General features: G+C 45.6%; 1 protein-coding gene across 4 annotated transcripts in view; it reads right to left on the bottom strand.

Moving 5' to 3' along the window:
- SBF2 (SET binding factor 2) overlaps positions 1-17,844 on the bottom strand; it is a 645,230-nt gene that overhangs the window by 334,717 nt on the left and 292,669 nt on the right. For all 4 annotated transcript variants that reach the window (XM_082270857.1, XM_082270858.1, XM_082270859.1 and 1 more), the window contains exons 4-5: positions 15,129-15,251; positions 9,773-9,883 (exon numbers count right to left, since the gene is read on the bottom strand). In XM_082270857.1, the coding sequence (XP_082126983.1) occupies positions 9,773-9,883; positions 15,129-15,251 (234 nt within the window). The remainder of the gene's footprint in view (positions 1-9,772; positions 9,884-15,128; positions 15,252-17,844) is intronic.

The following is a 17,844-nucleotide window of genomic DNA, read 5'->3' as shown; positions in this document are numbered from 1 at the left end:
TACCAAGGAAGAGGCTCAGTTCTGCCTTGAACACCAACAACAAAACCCAGTCCTGCTCTAAAAACCAAGGAGGAGGCCCAGTCCTGCCTAAACATTAACAGCAAGACCCAGTCCTGCCCCATTACCAAGGAAGAGGCTCAGTTCTGCCTGAACATTAACAGCTAGACCCAGTCCAGCTCCATCACCAAGGAAGAGGCTCAATTCTGCTTGAACACCAACAACAAGACCCAGTCCTGCTCTAAAAACCAATAAGGAGGCCCAGTCTTGCCTGAACACCAACAGCAAGACCCAGCCCTGCTTCATCACCAAGACGGAAGCTCAGTCCTGCATAAAAATTAACAGCAAGACCCAGTCCTGCTCCATCACCAAGGAAGAGGCTCATTCCTGCTCCAAAAACCAACAAGATCCAGTCCTGCTCCAAAAACCAAGGAGGCAGCTCAGTCTTGCCTAAACACCAACAAGACCCAGCCCTGCTTCATCACCAAGAAGGAGGCTCAGTCCTGCCTAAAAGTTTACTGCAAGACCCAGTCCTACTCCATCACCAAGAAGGAGGTTCAGTCCTGCCAGAAAACCAATGTTGCCTCCCCTATGTAATTCCAATGACGGTAATATCTCCGAGCATATTGTGGTTCCTGCCATTTTGTCAAAGTGTCTGGAACAGTGATACACATAGAGCCATCATTTCCATCACTCATTCTGTATTAAAGCTCACCTGGAGAATTACTAGGGGAGGCACCATTCTGGTTGATACAGGTTTCTATAGGTAGACTTGGGGTATTTAATTAATGCTATGCAGTACTTGCTGCAATATATGTTACCTCTTTGGCCCACAGTCATATACATTTTTGTGACCTCTATTGTATGCAACGGTTTATTTAGGGTGCTTGTCATACCATATATATATATATATATATATATATATATATATATATATATATATATACCTGCGTGTATACCTGCATACAGCCACATTCTCTACTTGTTTTCTACTGGCGGCTGTACACAGCCGCTGTGGCTTTACGTGTCTATTGACCCCAGGTGTCCATGTTTATAAAGCCTTACAATAAATTGGATCTATTAGGGAGCACAAGAATGACACGTATAGTGCCTTCTGTAAAGTGTACCTGTTACTTCCCCTACTACAGGCATAGTTCAGGTTCACTGTAAGTATTTGTAGGAGTGTGAGAGGACAGGTACTCCAGAAATCTAATTAGTATAGTCAATTCTTTGCCTTTGCTGGAAGCTGAAGAGAGCGTCAACTGGTTGTCTTTAGCGATTTTATTGGTTCCCACTTTAAACCAGTATTCTGCCTTTGTGTTAGAGCGAGTCATTCTCTGGATCAGGGTTTCTGCTTATTACTGTACACGTGGATGTACTCCGTGCGCTGCCAGCAATATTTCACAGCCCATAAATAAATATGTACTTGTTGAAGTGTGAACCTGTACGAAGGCCAATAAAGTTTATTTGAATTTGATTAGTGGTTGGTTATTACAGCATGGGCTGGACGGGGAAGATCACATTCCCGTGTATTGCTCTGTAATCTAATATCTTCTCATTTACTTGCTGTGTCATCCTCCGTGTTCTAGCTTCTGCTGGTCTGTCAGTGGTTACCTTTCCTTGTTCTGCTTCTCTTTCCTCCCGTCTCACGCTTCGCCTCCTTCCACATCCAATGATTTAGGGACTCTGCTGCACTAATCCAGTGTTTTCCCTTGTAATTGATTAGATACGGGGCGGCACAGTGGTGTAGTGGTTAGCACTTTCGCCTAGCAGCAAAAGGGTTGCTGGTTTGAATCCCAACCACGACACTACCTGCCTGGAGTTTGCATGTTCTCCCTGTGTCTGAGTGGGGTTCCTTCGGGTACTCCGGTTTCCTCCCACACTCCAAAGATATGCTGGTAGGTTTTTTGGATACTGTCTAAATTGGCCCTACTATGTGTATGCATGAATTTGAGTAAGGGACCCTAGATTGTAAGCTCCTTGAGGGTAGGGACTGATGTGGTTGTACAATGCTGCATAAACTGACATCGCTATATAAGTACCTGAAATAAGAGGGACATTACCCCCCCCCCCCCCCATGTTTTTTTTTTTTTGTCCCCTCTTACTTTTTGGCTGGTGTTATGCACAGACATACCCCCCATCTTAATTTCTGAGGTCATTGGGAGCAGTCTGTCTCTTTCTGCTTCTTTTTCCTCCCATCTCACTTATCGCCTCCTTCCACATTCAGTATTTTAGGGGCTCAACTGCACTAATCCAGTGTTTTTCCCCTGGTGCTGATTAGATACGCCTGAGAGGAACATCTCCCACCCCCAGGTCACCCCCCCCCCCCCCCAACACCAAGGACTACAGCATTGTCCTGCTACCCTGCTATGATTGGCTACACCAGGTTTCATGCCGCCATCTTTTTTTCTGAGGTCATTGGGAGCCAAATATACAGGGGTTGGTATACTTCACAAACGAGGAATGTCGGGTGCTTTTGAAACTCCTACTTATCACTGGCAGCACCCAAAGTAACAATGTTAAACATGGCGTCACAAAGAGTGGCAGATGCCAAATGATGGGGCTGATTTACACAGAAGTGACATACGACAGCCATCCCTCCCATCGGCCTGCAGAGATCTCACTGTGCACAGGGAGGAGGATACCAAACGACTGCACACAGGCTGCTTTAAAGGTAGTTCTATCTATTTTTGAAGGGAAAACATTACATCACACAGCAGAATAAGGGGGGTGTTGAGGCTTATTGAATAATCACTGTGTTGCTTCCATGGAATTCAGCTTTCATCCAACCGTTGTGTAACTTTGGCAATGTGTTACAGGGAATTCCGTAGGTTGCTGCCTTAGGAGCTGAAGCATGGTTTGTAGTAAGCGCAGAATGCGAATATACCTAACGATCTATCTAAATTGTTCCTAAATCTAATTATCTGCATCTCTAGGAAAACACAATCTCATCAGGCAGGAATTCACGAAACAGACAGTTGTGTGATAAACACACATAACATTATGCAGCATTATCTCTAAAGAGAACGCAGTGGAACGTGCACGGTGCAACGTTCAATAACAAATATACCGCGTGCGTAGCCAACCAGGTGCTAATTTTATTATTACTGCTTGACAACGGCTGTACAAGCTGCAGAAGTGCGACATGCTGACCATGTATTTGCCATTCCATAACCAGTGGCAGCGGAGGGCATCAACTGGATTCCATAACCACCATCCCATTTAAATGCCCACACAGGCAAAGGAAAGCAATCCTAAAGTGGATCTTCACTGCATCTGAGCCCCACAAACCAAGAACGTGATTTAATTCATTTTTATTATTCAAAGCAATCTCTCCTCATCCATCCATGTCTCTATGCTTTATTTTGTTGAGAAATCACTTTGAAAAACAACCCCCTTGCAGTGGCCATCTTGAGTAAGGGCAAATGATTCATGTAGCATTTACTTCCTGGAATCCATCTGCCCTTAGCTCAAGCATGCATGCAGGAGAGTGTGCTTAGCTGAGAAAACCCTTCCTCCCCGCCTGAAGACTCCTGGTTAACCACTTGCCGACCGCCGCACGACTATCTACGGCGGCGGTCAGCCCCTCACAGGCAAAGTGACGTAGGTCTACGTCGCTCGCCTGTGAGGGTTTAGGGAGCGAGCGCGCGCCGCCGGAGGCGCGCTCCCGCTCCCGCGTGGTCACGGACCCCCCCGCGCGTGTGACCGGCGGACCCGATGGCCGCCGGCCACTCTGCGATCGGCGGGGGAGAGGGAGAAAGCCAGGCAGCTTGTGTAAACAAGCTGCCTGTCATTCTCCTCTCTGTATGAGAGATGATCATATGGATCTACTATGTAGATCCATTGATCACTCTGCATACAGTTGAAGCCACAGCCAATCACAGTTAGAATCACGCCCCTAGGGACACACACAGCCCCTCCCTCTCAAATAAAGTTAACCCCTTCACTACCAGTGTATTTTTACAGTAACAGTGCATATATATAGCACTGATTACTGTAGAAATGTCACTGGTAACCCCAAAAGTGTCAAAAATGTCAGTCAAGGGTCCGATCTGTCCGCCGCAATGTCGCAGTACCGCAAAAAAAAATCGCAGATCGCCGCCATTACGCGTTAAAAAAAAAACCAACAAAAATGACAAAAATCTTTCCCTTTGTTAGTAAACGCAGTAACTTTTGCGCAAACCAATCAAAATACGCTTTTTGCGATTTTTTTTACCAAACATAGGTAGCATAAAACAAATTGGCCGAAAATATTAAAAAATTTTGATTTTTACATTTTTTTTGGGGGGGAATTTCATATAAAAAAAAGGGAAAAATATTGCTATTTTTGCAAAATTGACGCTCTTTTTTTGTTTATAGCGCGTGATCAAAAAATCGCACAGGTGATCAAATACCGCCAAAAGAAAGCTCTGTTTGTGGGAAAAAAAGGACGCCAAATTCGTTTAGGTACAGCGTCGCACGACCGCGCAATTGTCCGTTAAAGTCACGCAGTGCCGAATCGCAAAATACCCTCTGGTCGTTTAGCAGCCAAATCCTCCGGGGCTTAAGTGGTTAAATTAAAATGTAACCCAGTTGTTGACCCTCCTGAAGACTCCTGGAATGTAAGACATTTGCCTAGGCAAGACACCAAGAAGTAACTGAAGAAATGTAAAAAAGAAAAACAAAAGGTTTAAAACAAATATGATATCCTTTCCTATCTATTTACCAATGCTAGAAGCATGAGGAGTAAAGTAGTTCTATGCATGAAGGTAAAAAACTTTCTGTGTGCAGTGCCAATCCCCCCCCCAAGTTCAGTGATGTTCCTGATAGCCCCGGCTGTATGGGGACTCTTCCTCTTAATTGGCTGAGACACCAACAGGAACCCATTGGCTTCCACTGCTGTCAATCACAGCCAGTGAGCCAATGAGGAGAGAGTGGGGGGTGAGGGGTGGGGCCAAGCAGTGGTTCTGTGTGTCTTATGAATGCATAGAGAAGGGGCTTGGGAGCGAGCATGCAGCGATGCACAAGCGGGCACTCTCAAGGGGGAGGAGCAGGGAGAACCAAAAAGAAGAGGATTGGAGCTGCTCTGTGTAAAACCTTTATCTGTCAGATTCCTTCTTCTGGGGAGGGCTGCACCTATAAATCATGCCAGAAGGTGTTCTGCATAGGACTGCTGATGGTCCTCGTAGGACTTGATGGCAGTGCTTGAAGTGCTGGAGGATTTTTCGAGTTGCCAAGCGAAAGCCAAGAAACATTAAGGATTTAGAGAAGATCTGTAAAGAAGAGTGGACCAAAATCCCTCCTGAGATGTGTGCAAACCTGGTAACCAACTGCAAGAAATGTCTTCCCTCTGTGCTTGCCAACAAGGGTTTCTCCACCAACTACTAAGTCATGTTTTGCTTGGGGATCAAATACTTATTTTACTCACTGAAAACTGAACAGTAACTTAACCGCTTGCTGACCACCCACCCTAGTATTACTGCGGCAGGGCGGCTCGGCTGCGCAAAATTTACGTAGCACTAAGTGATTTTGTGCATGAGGTCTGTTTAGACAAAGCAGGAGGTGGCCGCTGGAGGAGCGGTGGCGATTGCCGCCGGCCTCCCGCAATCGTCAGAGAAACTGACAGAAGACCCGCCTGCTTATGTAAACAAAGCAGGCGAGTCTTCTGTCAGACAGGAAGGAGAGACCAGAAGTTCCAGCTAAGCTGCAACCCCAATCTCTCTGTGTCTGTCACAGAGCCCACCCCCCACACTCAGTAAACATATTTAGGCATACATTAACCCCTTTGATCCCTCCCAGTGTTAACCCCTTCCCTGCCAGTTTCATTTATACCGTAACAGTGCATATTATTTAGCACTGATTACTGTAGTAATGTCACTGGTCCCCAAAAAGTGTCAAAAATGTCAGTTAGGGGCCCGATCTGTCCCACCGCAATGTCGCAGTCTAGCTAAAAAACGCTGATCGCCGCCATTACTAATAAAAACAAAAAAAATAAATAAAAATTCCAAAAATCTATCCCATAGTTTGTAAACGCTTTAACTTTTGCGCAAACCAATTGAAATACGCTTTTTGTGATTTTTTTTTACCAAAAATATGAAGCAGAATACAAATTGGCCTAAACTGATAAAAAACATTAGATTTTTAAAAAATTTTTTTTATTGGGTATGTTTTAGAGCAGAAAGTAAAAAATATGGCGTTTTTTTCAAAAGTGTCTGTCTTTTTTTGTTTATAGCGCAAAATCTAAAAACCGCAGAGGTGATCAAATACCACCAAAAGAAAGCTCTATTTGTGGGGGAAAAAAGGCCATCAAATGTATTTGGGTACAGCATCGCACGACCGCGCAATTTGTCGTTAAAATAACGCAGTGCCAAATCGCAAAAATTGGCATGGTCATTAAAGCGGAGTTCCGGCCTCAAAATCGAAAAAAAATCGATTTTGGGCCATCTGCTTGCTGAGGGTCACCTGAAAAAGAAATGGATGCTCCCAATTTTTTTTTTTTTTTTCACTTACCTTGTTATAGAAGAAAATATACTCCCCTTCCTTCCACTTCCTCCATCTGCGGCCGCGGCCCGCGCCGGCTTGCATTGATTACTGGGAGCTGAACGTCATCGCTCCCAGGAGTCAATGCGCCTGCACCCGCCCCGCTCGTCACTTCCGGTGCAGGCGTGTCATTCCCTGCTAAACAGCCTCTGGGCATGCCCAGAAGCTGTGCAGGGATGCTGCGCCTACAGCGGAAGTGACGAGCGGGCCGGTGCAGGGCATTCTGGGACTCTGACGTCACCGAAGAGGATGCAGAAGAGGCTGCCCACACCTGAGATGGCAGCGCTGGAGAAGAAATTTTCAAGGTAAGTATTTCTTCTAAAAGGTAAGTGCGACCCGGGACAGTACAGAGGCTATCCATTATGGAATGCACTAGCCCTGACTGTCCCAGGGGTATTTTTATCAAAATTTCACCCCGAGGCCGGAACTCCACTTTAAGGGGGTAAAAGCTGAAGTGGTTAATTTATTACATTTGTATCGTTTTTTTTCTCTATTTTTGGTTGATTTTCTGTCTCTATCATTTAAAATACATCTATAATAACAATTATAGACCCTTTATTTCTTTGTAAATGGGCAATGGGCAATCTTACAAAATCTGCAGGAGATCAAATAATAATTTTTCCCACTGTATGTGTTATTGTGCTGAAGATGATGATATACCTGATTATAGGTCTAAGCAGGTAAACAATCTGAACAGACCCCACTCAGAACTAAAATATCGGCTTTTATTGTAAAAGAAATATACTGGAATGTATAAATATATACAGGAAGATATTTGATGTACAATAATTTGGTGAACTTCTAAGTATCAGATGAATGAAGACAAACTCAGTACAGGCGTGTTTGTCAGGTCAAGGACAGATAAGAATCTGAAGACCGTGCCAAAGAAAATAAAATAAAAATCCCATCAAGGTAATGATGAGAGGCTGAGCGGAGGTGAGAGGGAAGTCTTGTGAACGGGTGCAGGAAACTCACGGAATAGAGACTAAGTAAAAAATAAAAAAAAAGAGGAAAGTCTATTACTCCGTGAACTCAGATCACCCCGTACGTCAGCTGTGCACAGTGTAAATCAAAGGTTAAAGGGACACTCCGCTCAGTCAAGACAATTCTGCCATTAGCAGATTTAACCTACAGGCTGAGAGGCTCCAACTGTCCTGGCTTTTAAATCTGACCTCCAGCCTTCCCTCCAGTCTTGCACAGTTGTACCCGCTCCTCTCCTGGACTGAAATGGCTTACTCTGATTTCACTGCGCACTGTGAGCTTCTCACTATGTGTATTAGAAGCTGCAGCAAGTCAGATAGAACCCGCCTCATTTCCTGGCTGGAGAATGTGCAGCATCAACTAGCTTGACTCAGCCTTTTGGCTAAGATCAAGTGTAGTATCTGTTCTTATCAGTGATCCAGTGGGGGCGCTGTGCTGTCATCTGACCTGACCAAGGTCGGGTGGCGGCTATGCAAACCTGCTGGAGTGATGGGGACCTGGAAGGTTAGTATGAAACCGGAGCAATTGTAATTTCAGGAACTGAAACCGGAGCAATTGTAATTGGGGGCCGGGAGTAAGTTCTCCCTGAGAAAGCTGGAAGGGTCCATTACCTCCTGATTTGAATGGACTACTTTGTCTGGCCAGGGGCCGGGAGGGCAGAAGGTCCGTGGTGAATGTGCCCCCTGGGAGCGGTTGCCCCAGGGGTGCTCTTCGTAACACATGGATGTTGGACCCCACAGTGTGAACAGGCACAAGGTCACACCACCAAATTTGCTTTAGTTTCTGCACTGTGCATCATGGGCTGGGCCTTTTGACTAAAGTCTGGGGCAATTTTTGCTTACCAGGCCCTAGGGCCCGGCCAGTGCAAATTTGGCACGGCCACTTTATTATTTTCTTATTTATTTCCCTCACTGTTTGTCACTTTCACTTTTGTGTGTGTTTTTCTCACGGAAGAAGGGTGTGAGTCCTCAGGGTTTAACCTGACTTCTAGGGGGAGGATGTGTGGCCCACAGGTTCCCTCCTCCCCTGCCTCTGGGGGGGTCTCTTTTTGGGAGAACCCCTAAACCAAGTATTTGGGGTTGGCTTCGGCTGGCCTAAAAGAACAGGGTCTGCCAGGCCTTCTGGCTAGAGCAGACCATGTAAACCCTTTGTCCCTGTCAGGAGCCTTGCGCCCCGGGAGATCAGGGTAGAGGTCCTACCCCTTCAGGGGGGTGGACTAAAAGCACGCCCTTAAGTGCACATTTTTTGTACACTTACAGGTTTTTTCGTTCTAGGTTTTTGCACCACCATGGACTTAAAAAAAAAAAAAAAGGAGCCTGGCCCATCCCTTTCATTCACTGGATGTCGATTCTTTCAATCAGCATGTGTGGAAATTACTTAGGGTATCCTGTATGCAAATGAGTCTGCCTAGAACATCCACTCCTCCAGACTGACATCCATTTATCAAGATATTTCCAAATTTGCATAACTCCTCCTAACATCTTGGCAACTGCTTTCATCAGTTAAGGAAAGTGCAAGGATAGCCTGGACCCGTAGGGTATTTTTACTGGAATTGTAATCTAAAGGTATTGATGTTGGTGTAAATGATCTGGTTGCCCACAAAGTCCCACCCCATTGGCCTGAGGCACCAAAAAAACCCCTTCCTAGGCACTGAAGTCATCTACACACCAGACGATCTCCACAGTCTTCTTGGCTTGTAGTGTAATGTAACGAGAAATGAAATTGAAGCAACACACCACTGCCAAGAGGTCCAGATACAACTTTACTACATTAAATGTCAGGGGTGCAATCCAAAAAGTAGCCAACGTAATTCACACTGGAAAAAATAAAATTGTAAGTCCAGATCACTTCTGATTTGCTCACATTGTTGCCCGTCAAGCCTTGACGAAGGTGGCACTTAGACTCCTAAAACGTGTTGACTACTTCCTGGGTTGTACCCTTGGCTTTTAATTAAATAAAGTTGTATCTGGACCTCTCAGCAGTGGTCGGGTGCTTCAATTTCATTTCTCGTTACATTACACGGATTTCTTCAGGAACGAGGGCTCTTGAGAGCAGTACTGAGACAGTGTGCAGTGATGTTTTCAGGAAGCTCTGTACAGCATCTTCCCACCAGCCATCATCGGCCTGCATTGCATAGAAACATTTAGAACTTGGGATGAGTAACTCAAAGAACAAAGTTATAAAATGCAAGTCACTATTCTTGTATAATGCAGAACCTGGGTGACTCAATATCTACAAGGTGTGATAAATTCTGTAGAAGGCAACAGCTCCTTACCTGGGAACCCCCCGCAGACGGAATGATACATGTGAGCAGATTAGCCACCAGATTCTCCAGAGAGACATTCAGATTGTCCACATAAACGGTGTAGATGAGTCCCAGGCAGGCCTGAAAAGGAGACAGGGGATACATTGGAATTAATTAGGAGAATGCTGACAACATCGTATGAACAAAGAAAGGACACCACTTCCTCTGCTAGAGTGAAAGGATGCGGTGGTGTCACCTTCCCGTCAAACCCCCCCCCCCAGACTGCTGACTGGAAAAAACTGAATTTTTGTAAAATCTTACCTGTAAAATTATTTTCTCCGAGTCCTCCGACAGTCGCCGCCCCCGCCCCTCTTTTGGGGTTTTTTCTTGTACAGTGGGACGGCCCCCATGGGTGTGTCTATGCTAAATGCTTTTGTTCTTTTGACTAAGTCTTATGCCTAGCTACTCCTGCGGAGTGGAAGTCAATACCCAATAGTGATGACTTAGAGGAGGTGGCGACTGTCGGAGGACGTAAGAGAAAAAGGAGCAGCAGAACATTGATGAGGCCTCCGCGCTGGCTGTGCTGTGGTTAAACACAGAACAAGCCGATCAGTGGATCCCGGCCAATAAAAGGTCGCCTGCACCCGCTGATCGGTGAAGAGGATGACAGGACCGAGCTCTGTGAGTGTAAACAAGGCAGAGCTCTGTCCTATCAGTGGAGAGGTGCTGATTTTTGTTTCATTGCAAAGCAGAGAATAAAAACGGCATGTCCCTAAGTAAAAGCACTTCACAGTGAATGCACCAAGCACTGACTAGGCACACATTTAATACTCTGAAAGTCCCTGATGTTAAAGGAGTTGTAAAGTCTCTTTCTATACATTAAGGTGAAAAACCTTTGGTGCTGCAGCTGCCCCCCCAGATCCCCCCCTTATCCTTACCTTAACCTGATCATTCCAGCGATGAGCACGTACCCAGCGGCTCCAGCTGTTGTCTCGGATCCTCACTGGATATATTGATAGCAGCAGGAGCCATTGGCTCCCGCAGCTGTCAATCGAATCCAGTGATACGGGAGCAGGGGGGCGGGGCTGAATCCTGCTCCTCCGATTTTTCTCTCTCATGCTCAGGGGTCATAACCGTTTTTAGTTGACCGTGCACGTTCACGAAATTTCTCCTCCGATTTTTTTTTTGGGACATTTGTTCCTTCCGGGTTGTCAGCAACTTCAGATCATGCGCGGTCTTTTCGTATCCGATTTTTCGCGGACAGTACTGCATACACATTTAACGAAAATTGGTCGTTGAAAATGTCAGCATCGGCTGCTGAAAGTTGTGTACACACTAGCTGAATTTTCGGCAGATTTTCTACTAGTGTGTACCCCACTTTACAAACGACTCCTACTTACAAATGGAGGGAGACAACAGGAAGTGAGGAGAAATCTACCCCTAGGAAGGGAAATTCACTCCTGTAAGAGTTCCCATGGGAAAAGTGTCTCCACTGAAGCTTTATCACCAATCCTGGTTTCCACAACAACCCAAAATTTTCAAAATACAGTCGTCATAGGGACAGAAAGTGATGGGAAATCTTCTGAACAGGGGGTAGAGACAGCAAAACCAATGGTACAGGGGTGCTAACTAGTGATCGACCGATATCGTTTTTTTACCGCCGATACCGATATTTTGGTCATCGGGTATCGGTATCGGCCGTTTTTTTCAGACATAAAAAAAATATATATATTTTTTTTTAATGCCTACAGGTACTGTGGTGGAGGATCTGGGGGTCTAAAAGACCCCAAACCCCTCCTCTGCACTTAAGCATTCAAAACGCCAAGTTTGGCTGTTTTGAATGCTGTAAGTTTTTGGAATTTGGCGCCGCCAGTACCCGGAAGTAAAGTCATGACATCACTTCCGGGTACGTGGCGGCGCCGAATTCAAAGAAATGGAGACCCGGATCAGACGGCGGCAGTGAAGGTAGGATTCCCGGGTCTCCCGGTGGGATGGGAGACCCAGGCGAGACGCGGAAGGCAGCGGGAGGTGGGGGATGTCCCCTCCCGCTCCTTGGAATGACAGCCGAGTGGCTTTACAAGACAGCAGACAGTCAGCAATGGACGCTGGTACCGGGTTGATTCCTCTAGCTGCAGGCATCACTCCGGTAAAGCACTTTCCTGAAATATCGGCAATATCAGTAAATGAAAAGCCGATTCCGATATATCGGGGAAAGTCCATATCGGCCCTTGATAGATCGGCTTATCGGTCAATCCGTAGTGCTAACCCTTCCCTATGCTATCCTAAAAACATTATTTTTTTGGCTGGAGCTACACTTAAAAAATGTACCTGTTCCGACTTACAAACAAATTCAACCTAAAATTCAACCCACAGTCCCTATCTTGTTTGTAACCCGAGGACCGCCTGTATATAAATGTAATTTGGGTACAGTGTTGCATGACTGCACAATTGCTAGTTAAAGTAATACAGTGCCAAAAAGCAAAAAAATGTCCTGTCATGAATGGGGGTAAATCTTATGGGGGTCAAGTGGTTAGTAAAATAGTTAAACAATGGAAGAAACTGTGCCCAAAATGAGACAGATAACAGCCTGCCAATCTGCCAATTGCTGCATGTCACATTGTTTTTGAACTGGCCAATGGCTATGGGGAAGGGGGGACATATGTGCTCCACAAAAACACACATCTGGTCTGCTGGGCGATCCCACAATGCACCTGAACGGCTGTCAGTGAGAGCAATCATAACACATGTACTGAGCTTACATATGCCGAGCACCTGTTGTAAACCGCATACAGCGAGCCAACGAGCATGGAACGCTGCAAACTTGTTCAGGGAAACGCTAAATAATATTAAAAGTGATCCATCTATTTGCTTACTCTCTGGTCACTCAAAAGTGCAGATTGGAAACAGATGGCTGTGCGTTAGAGCGCTGTGATAAAAAGTGACAGTGAAGAGAAAGACCAGATGTGAGGGAGTTGAAGGGAAAATCCACTATTGTTAGAATGGAATACAACATATATAATTGCTATAGGAGCCGTTCCGTAATTTAATCTTATTATAATTATTTTTCCATTTCATTTGGCGGCAAGATACGATCTTTTACAATTACAAAAAAGAAAAAATGATTTAATTATCCTACCTGCAATCAATGTAACAATATTTGGCAGGCAGTCTCAGAGTGATGCTCCTGTAACAAGCGCAATGCCTGTGTAGGATATGTGCACAGAGCTTCAGATCAAATTATTGACAGCCTGCTGCAAAGATGTGGCATCCCCCACCAAGAGGGCTTCACGTTTGAAGGGCTTTGTGAAGGTAGACCCTCTTGCACAGCACTCAGTAAGAACACCAAAGTTTACCTAGAGCAGCAGTTTTCAACCACCAGGCCATGACCAGTCGATGGGCCACGGACTCCCTCCTCCTGTGTCTCCAGCCAGCTGTAGATCCTCTTAACCTACTACAGTGCCTCCAGATCACATATTGTCCCCCAACCTCCCATAGTGCCTCCCAGATCACATATTGCCCCCTAACCTCCCATAGTGCCTCCCAGATCACATATTGTCCCCCAACCTCCCATAGTGCCTCCCAGATCACATATTGTCCCCTGACCTCCCATAGTGCCTCCCAGATCACATATTGTCCCCTGACCTCCCATAGTGCCTCCCAGATCACATATCGTCCCCTGACCTCCCATAGTGCCTCCCAGATCACATATCGTCCCCCAACCTCCCATAGTGCCTCCCAGATCACATATTGTCCCCTGACCTCCCATAGTGCCTCCCAGATCACATATTGTCCCCTGACCTCCCATAGTGCCTCCCAGATCACATATTGTCCCCCAACCTCCCTTAGTGCCTTCCAGATCACATATTGTCCCCCAACATTCCAGATCACATATTGTCCCCCAACCTCCCATAGTGCCTTCCAGATCACATATTGTCCCCCAACCTTCCAGATCACATATTGTCCCCCAACCTCCCATAGTGCCTCCCAGTTTACATATTGTCCCCCAACCTCCCATAGTACCTCCCAGTTTACATATTTTCCCCCCAACCTCCCATAGTGCCTCCCATTTTACATATTGTCCCCCCAATCTCCCAGATCACATATTGTCCCCCAACCTTTCCAGATCACATATTGTCCCCCAACCTCCCATAGTGCCTCGCAGATCACATTGTCCCCCAACCTCCCATAGTGCCTTCCCAGGTCATATATTGTCCCTTAACCTCCCAAGGTGCCTCCCAGATCACATTGTCCCATAGTGCCTCCCAGATCACATTGTCCTCCCAGATCACATATTATCCCCTAACCTCCCAAAGTACCTCCCAGATTACATATTGCCCCCTAACCTCCCATAGTGGCCCACAGTGCCCATCAACCTTCCACAGTAAGAGCCCTCAGCTCCCACAAGGCTCTCCAGCCTGCTGTAGAGGCACCAACCACCTACAGTGCACCCCCCCCCCCTCCCAAATGCCCCGTGCACCTCTTAGCCCCCCCAGGGCCTTTCAAACTCCGACAATGCCCCCCAGCCTGCTGTGAAACCCCCAGCCCCCCATTGTGCCCTAATCCTCTAGCAGTGTTCCATAGTTATCCCCCCACCCAAACTCTCAGGGCACCCCCTAGCCCCCCCATTGCCCCTCATCCCCCAACCCAGTGCAGTGTTCCCCAGCCTGCTGTAAACCCTCCAGCCTCTCATCCCATAGTGCACCCAAACTTCATCAGTGTCCCATAGTGCCCCCAACCTCCAACAGTGTCCCATAGGGCCCCCAACCTCCCGGAGCGCCACACACACACTGCCTTTCAGTATCCCAAAGTGCTAATGCAAAGTCCTCCTGGAAAAAAAACCCTGCCTCCTACAGAGACCCCATTTCCCACAGTTGCCCCTTACCCCCTCCAGAAACCTCATTGCTATAAAGGGCCACCAAGTTCCCTTACCCCCTCCTGTACCCCTATGCCTAAAGTAATATCCAGCCCCATCCAGAGTTTCAAGCATTTCAATTCATATTTAGCATTCATGTACTTTTATTGTATTATTATCATACAGGATTTACATAGCGCAAACCGCTTGATCAGCGCTTCACAAAATTAACGAGTGCCCCCTTTTTTCTCTGTTGGGCCAATGTATGTTTTGGAAGAATTTCCAGGGCCCTCACCTTCAATAAAGTTGAGGACCAGGGATCTACAGAACAGAAAATATATACAAACACTTTATATAACTTTTTCCGGAAGCTTTCAAAAACGCTGACCTTGTTCCCAAACTTGTTTTTCACTTCTATGATATGCAGCATATAAAAATAAACAGATGTATACAGTGCACTTCCTGACTCCGAACAAACAAAACTGCTCTGGCGAGAGATGAAAAGTCCGATCTTGGTAGGTGTGCGTTACTTACCCTGAAAATCTCAGGATAATCTAATCTGGACACCAGCACCAAACATTTAGGAGCAAAAATCTGCGCGGGTTGAATTAGGCCAGAATCCTCGTCATCTCCATCACTGTGATCGTGCTTTGTTCCCTAAAAAAAAAAAAAAAAAAATTATATATCTATTAAACCTAATACAACTATAACAAATTTAATCCCCCAAACCATGATGAAAATTTATAGATAAGATTATTATTTGCTTCTAGAAACATACAATAGTCTAGTACAGTTTTAGGTAGAGAAGGTGCATTCTCAGTGATGTCACCGGTCTCTAGTGAATGGATAGGCCGCATTCTCAGTGATGTCACCGGTCTCTAGTGAATGGATAGTCTGCATGCTCTGTGGGTCAGTTGTCGTTCGTGAATGGACAGGCTGCACTCCTAGTGATGTCACTGGTTGCAAGTAAATGGATCAAATGTATTCTCAATGATGTCACTGATCTCTAGTAAATGGATAGGCCGCATTCTCGGAGATGTCACCGGTCTCTAGTAAATGGATAGGCCGCATTCTTGGTTATGTCACCGGGCTCTAGTGAATGGATAGGCTGCATTCTCAGTGATGTCACCAATCTCTAGTGAATGGATAGTCTGCATGCTCTGTGGGTCAGTTGTCGTTCGTGAATGGACAGGCTGCACTCCTAGTGATGTCACTGGTTGCAAGTAAATGGATCAAATGTATTCTCAATGATGTCACTGATCTCTAGTAAATGGATAGGCCGCATTCTCGGTGATGTCAACGGTCTCTAGTAAATGGATAGGCCGCATTCTTGGTTATGTCACCGGGCTCTAGTGAATGGATAGGCCGCATTCTCAGTGATGTCACCGGTCTCTAGTGTATGGATAGGCTGCATTCTCAGTGATGTCACCAGTCTCTAGTGGATGGATAGGCCGCATTCTTAGTGATGTCACCGGTCTCTAGTGAAAGGATAGGCCGCATTCTCAGTGATGTCACCAGTCTCTGGTGAATGGATAGGTTGCATGCTCTGTGGGTCAGTTGTCGTTCATGAATGGACAGGCTGCACTCTTAGTGATGTCACTGGTTGCAAGTAAATGGATCAAATGTATTCTCAATGATGTCACTGATCTCTAGTGTATGGATAGGCTGCATTCTCAGTGATGTCACCAGTCTCCAGTGAATGGATAGGCTGCACTCTCAGTGATGTCACCAGTCTCTAGTAAATGGATAGGCCGCATTCTAAGTGATGTCACCGGTCTCTAGTGTATAGATAGGCTGCACTCTCAGTGATGTCAGCAGTCTCTAGTAAATGGATGGGCCGCATTCTCAGTGATGTCACCAGTCTCTAGTAAATGGATAGGCCGCATTCTCGGTAATGTCACCGGTCTCTAAGGTATGGATAGGCTGCATTCTCAGTGATGGCATCGGTCTCTAGTGAATGGATAGTCTGCATTCTCAGGGATGTCACCGGTCTCTAGTGAATGGATAGGCTGCATTCTCAGTGATGTCATCAGTCTCTAGTGAATGGATAGGTTGCATTCTCAGGGATGTCACCGGTCTCTAGTGAATGGATAGGCTGCATTCTTGGTGATGTCACGGTCTCTAATAATGGAAATGCTGCATTCTCAGTGATGTCACCGCCGCCGGTCTCTAGGTAATGGATAGGCTGTTTTCTCAGTGATGTAACCAATCGCTAATGAAAGAATAGGCTGCATTCTCAGTGATGTCACTGGTCTCTAGTTATTAAATAGGTTGCATTCTCAGTGAGGTCACCGGGCTCTAGTGTATGAATTGGCTATGTTCTTAGTGACATCATTGCTTTCTAATGAATAATTAATGCCGCAGTCTTCTCAGCTACGTCACTTAATTGCAGCCAATGGATAGGTTGTGATATTAAAGTTTTATGGCAATTAGTGTGCTCTATTTTTATAACTGCTCATCCACACAAATGTACTGTTTGCTGAGGCATTACAATCATATGAATAGAAATATACAGAATGTTTTATTCGTTTTTATAGTGGTAGGACATAGAAGTACATGGCTGGAGATCACCACCATGACTTCAGACATGATCCAGTTAATAATGACCCCTCTGCAGAGGAATACATATGTTATTGTAGAAAGATTTATCGGTTTTTAAAAGTCTGGAATGAGGCTGGAGATTTATTGGTGTCTGAGCTCGGAGCAGAACTAAAAGGCCTTTGTTGCTGCATGGCTGGTTTGATCTCTTTGGATCTGTCCCGCTCGCTGCCCTCTCCTGACAAGGAGGAATAATTCACATTTAATACGGCCATGTCCCCATTGTCAGGGCAGTATAGTAGGAGTGATAGTGAGACATGTAATTTACCGGGAAGAGAGAGCACAGTATATTATCTGCTCCACATATAGTACAGATCTGATCCAACATATCCATAGAATCACTTGGGAAATAGATGATACGTCTGCAGAACGCTTGTCTGGGAATCTTGCAACTGGCCAAGCTGAACTGAGGGACAGAAGGTCCATCTGGGTAGACCTAATATCCAATCCAAAATTGGAAGAAATTGCATTAATTTTAAACATAAAAGACTAGAAAGAAAAAAGCACCCGATAGTCGGACTGTACAGGCCAGAAACCAGGAGTTTGGTTTCAATAAAAATTACAATTTTATTAAAAATATCACATTAAAAAAATTAAACAAAACTTCAATAAAACCAAAAGTACTAGGAAGTTATACACTTAAAAATGTGAC

This window comes from Pelophylax lessonae (genome assembly GCF_965119305.1).
Source record: "Pelophylax lessonae genome assembly, chromosome: 10".
Lineage (NCBI taxonomy): Eukaryota > Metazoa > Chordata > Amphibia > Anura > Ranidae > Pelophylax > Pelophylax lessonae.
Note: the sequence above shows the minus strand (reverse complement) of the source record. Positions and strands in the feature narration are given on the sequence as shown.